Here is a 3,875-nt window from a genome sequence, read left to right as displayed (position 1 = left end):
GATTTCAGAAGACCCACCTGGTGCCAAGGAAAAGCCTTCTGAAGGAGAGCGTGATAAGACTTCGAGGACAGAGAACACCCTGTCGGAGGCTGGGGAGGAGATTGCAGAATCGGGAGAGGTACTGACTAAACCCTCGGAGTGGGATCTGGAGAAATCTCATGTCAAAGTTGGTGTAGCATAGGGATTTCCTCCCCCGTCCTCACCTTGGACGAGGGATAGGGAAGCATCGTTACAACCTGTTTTTGAGGAAACTAATGGAGTGGTATCAATGGTGATCCCAACAGAGGTCTTATCTGATGCAAATCCTTTGTGGAGATGCTACGTTGTGGGCTATTTCATTGGAGATGCTCCTCATGTAGGATCAATCCATGCCACTGTAAATCGGATCTGGGCTAATCCAAAGAACAAGACTAAGATTGATGTTCAATTTATTGAGAAGAATACAGTCTTTTTCCGTATCGAGAATGAACAAATGAGAGGAAGAGTCCTGCAGAAGAAGTATTGGCACATAGCGGATATCCCACTGGTGGTGAATGAATGGTCTCTGGAGACTGCAACTCTGAAGCCTGACCTCACTTCCATGCCAATGTGGATCGATTTGAGGGGGGGGTGTGATTTGCGGGGGTGCCTAGTCCTTTATTTTCAGCAAAGGGTTTGAAGTGTCTGGCTAAGGGTGTTGGCAAGTTTGTTAAGCTGCATCCTAGTACAGAGAGGTGTATACGTTTGGATATTGCACGACTCCTAGTGGAAGTTAATCTTCATAAGGAGCTGGTAGAGAGGATCGATTTCCAGGATGCTAATGGGGAGAAGGTTTCGGTCGAAGTTTGTTACCCTTGGTTGCCTCCAAAATGCAGTGTGTGTAAGGCGTGGAGACATAAGGGAGTGGACTGTATTTCACCACATGTTAAGATCCTGAAGGCTCAGTCTGCTAAGGGAAAAGAGATATGCACTTCAGAATCAAACGAGATTGCAGAGGTTGGTGTGAGACAGAATCAGAATGTGGTGGGAAAGTTATTGCAGGAGTTAGAAGATATGGCAGTGCAGAAGTCAACTGAAGTGGGTTCTTCAAGTGATCGCTTGATTGAGATGTATGGTGAGGGAGCAGGATGTGGTGACAGTACTGATCCACCATTGAATGCGGAGGGATATGTGGAAGCGTTTGTATTTGATAGAGCAGAGCAGAAGCAGTGGTCATTAACAAATTATATAGCAACTTTATTATATTTTTTTAATTTTTACAAGATTTTTTAACGTTTTTTGTTTAGCAAATACTATCGGATGATCTTAACACAATAATCTAAGAAACGTCAATCATATATCATAGATTGCAAAAAGACAAACTAGAGATGTATTTTTAAAATATATATACGTCTTAGAAGGAGTTTCCTATACATTATTTAATAAATGATTTGTATATGAATTCAAGAGACTTGAGGTTGGTGCAGGCTCATTCAGCAGCAGCAAAAAAAACTTCCTTTCGGAAGTTATGACGTTTTTCTTTGCATGGAACATGCGTGTCTTTAATATGTCACGCAAACACGTAGCTGTACATAGATGGATAATGAAGGAGAAGCCATTATTTGGCTGCTTACTGGAGACAAGAGTAAGAGAAGAAAATCATAGTAAGTGCATGAAGGCAGCTCTACCGGGCTGGTCTTCAATCATAAACTACGATCACCATCGTCTTGGAAAGATCTGGTTTTGCTGGTCCGATAGAGTACAGGTCACTATGTTGCACAAGAGTTCTCAAGTTATCACTTGTGCAGTTCAAATACCTGAGACGAAGGAGCAGTTTATTTGTTCTGCGGTATACGCTTCTAACTTTGAAGTTGAGCGTAGAGAACTGTGGGAAGATATGCGAGGCACACTTGCAGCTTATAAGCATCTCGACATGCCATGGATCCTATTAGGAGATTTCAATGTCATGTTATCTTCAGGGGAACATTCGCGGGTTCATGACCTTTTTTCTGTTGTGGTCTATTGCTGTTTCTTTGGGTGCCTCCTTTTGGTGTTTTAGCTTCTGACTTGGCTTATACTTGAGCTCTTTTTACATGGTGGAACAAGCAAGAGACAGATCCTATTGGGAAAAAGCTTGATAGGGCTCTCATTAATGGTGACTGGCTGCGCGTTTTCCCTAAGTCTTTTGCCAAGTTCGAAGCTGGTGGAATTTCTGATCATGCCCGATGTGTTATTCAGCTGTCTGAGAATAGAGAGGAGGTGCGGAAGCTTTTCAGATTTTTCAATTATCTGACAGAGCATGAGGAATTTCTACCAACAGTTGCTAAGTTGTGGGAAAGCACATAATCACTCTATCTTTCTCGGGCTTCATTGGGGATGTTCCATAAAAAACTTAAGGCCTTGAAGTATGAGATGAGACTCATGAATAAAACGCATTATGGTGATCTTCCTGCCCGTACCAAGCAAGCTTACGAGGTGATGTGCGACTGTCAGAATCAGGTTTTGAGGGATCCAAATCCTATGACCTTTGCGGCTGCTGCAGTAGCATCAGACAGGTGGAATAAGCTGGCTCGCATAGAAGAGAAATTTTTCAGACAGAAATTTTGTATCCGTTGGCTAGCTGCAGGGGATCTAAATACTAATTTCTTTCACCGGTCTGTCCAGTCCAGAGCCTCTTGGAATGCTATTCGACAACTTCATACTGAGAGTGGAGAGATTCTCAATGACCCTGCAGCAATTTCTCGGGAAGTAAGTTCAACATTTTCAACGCTTTTTCAACGCTTTCTGCAATCTCAGGACCATGGGGCAGCTGACGTTTCAATAACCAGTTTGAGGGAGTTACTTACTTATAGGTGCGATCTTCACGCAGCAGCAAGGCTTGTAGCTCCAGTACTGCCTCCCGAGATACAAGAAGCAATTCACTCCTTACCTGATGATAAGGTCTCTGGTCCGGATGGCTATACCAAGGAGTTCTATGTGGCGGCTTGGCCGATAATAGGAAGAGATTTTATAGTTGCTGTGCAGTCATTTTTTATATATGGGTTTCTGCCCACTGGAGTCAATGCGACGATCCTCTCTCTTATTCCCAAAACAGAATCAGCTCGGACAATGAAGGAGTATCGGCCAATCGCCTGCTGCAACTTTTTGTATAAAGTTATCTCCAAGATCCTCGCGTCTAGACTCAAAGCAATTCTCCCTGAAGCTATAGAGGCCAACCAGTGTGCCTTTATTAAGGGAAGACTCCTGCTGGAAAATGTGCTGCTCGCTTCAGAGTTGGTTAATGGATATCACAAGAAGAAAATACAGACAGATGCACCATTAAGTTTGACATATCGAAGGCTTTCGATACAGTAAGATGGTCGTTTATTACTGATGTTCTGCGAGCGATGGGTCTACCTGATCTTTTTATCCATTGGATCAACGTTTGTATCTCCACTGCAGCCTTCTCAGTCTCGGTTAATGGAAGTCTAAAAGGGTTCTTCACAAGCGCAAGAGGCATAAGACAAGGATGCTCTCTTTCTCCATATCTATATGTCATCATCAACAATGTGTTGTCTAAGATGCTGAATCAAGAAGCTGGTGCAGGTTTATTTGGTTATCACCCTCAATGCCAAGGAGTGGGGCTTACACATCTGAGCTTCGCTGATGATATCTTAGTTTTCACCAAGGGGACAGTAGACTCTTTGAAGGGGGTAATGCAGACTATGGAAAAATTCGCAAATATGTCAGGTTTGCATATTAATGCCTCAAATTCATCTTTATATGCTTCAGGACCGGGTACTGCAACTGTCTGTGAAGAAGCTCTCAGTTTAGGGATTGCAGTAGGCAGCTTGCCTATTCGGTATTTGGGTTTGCCTTTAACTACCAAGGCGCTGACCAAACTTGACTACGAGCCGCTCATTGACAAAATCAGATCA

The 3,875-nt window shown here is 43.2% G+C and overlaps 1 protein-coding gene across 1 annotated transcript in view; it reads left to right on the top strand.

The window, feature by feature from the left end:
* LOC106324550 overlaps window positions 1-3,875 on the top strand; it is a 12,884-nt gene that overhangs the window by 7,731 nt on the left and 1,278 nt on the right. Inside the window, exons 4-12 of the mRNA XM_013762501.1 lie at window positions 9-118; window positions 182-609; window positions 705-1,161; window positions 1,427-1,951; window positions 2,065-2,217; window positions 2,356-2,706; window positions 2,755-3,280; window positions 3,400-3,687; window positions 3,730-3,807. Coding sequence (XP_013617955.1) covers window positions 9-118; window positions 182-609; window positions 705-1,161; window positions 1,427-1,951; window positions 2,065-2,217; window positions 2,356-2,706; window positions 2,755-3,280; window positions 3,400-3,687; window positions 3,730-3,807 — 2,916 coding nt within the window. The remainder of the gene's footprint in view (window positions 1-8; window positions 119-181; window positions 610-704; window positions 1,162-1,426; window positions 1,952-2,064; window positions 2,218-2,355; window positions 2,707-2,754; window positions 3,281-3,399; window positions 3,688-3,729; window positions 3,808-3,875) is intronic.

This window comes from Brassica oleracea, chromosome C2 (genome assembly GCF_000695525.1).
Source record: "Brassica oleracea var. oleracea cultivar TO1000 chromosome C2, BOL, whole genome shotgun sequence".
NCBI lineage: Eukaryota > Viridiplantae > Streptophyta > Magnoliopsida > Brassicales > Brassicaceae > Brassica > Brassica oleracea.
This window is presented reverse-complemented; position numbering and strand designations above follow the sequence as displayed.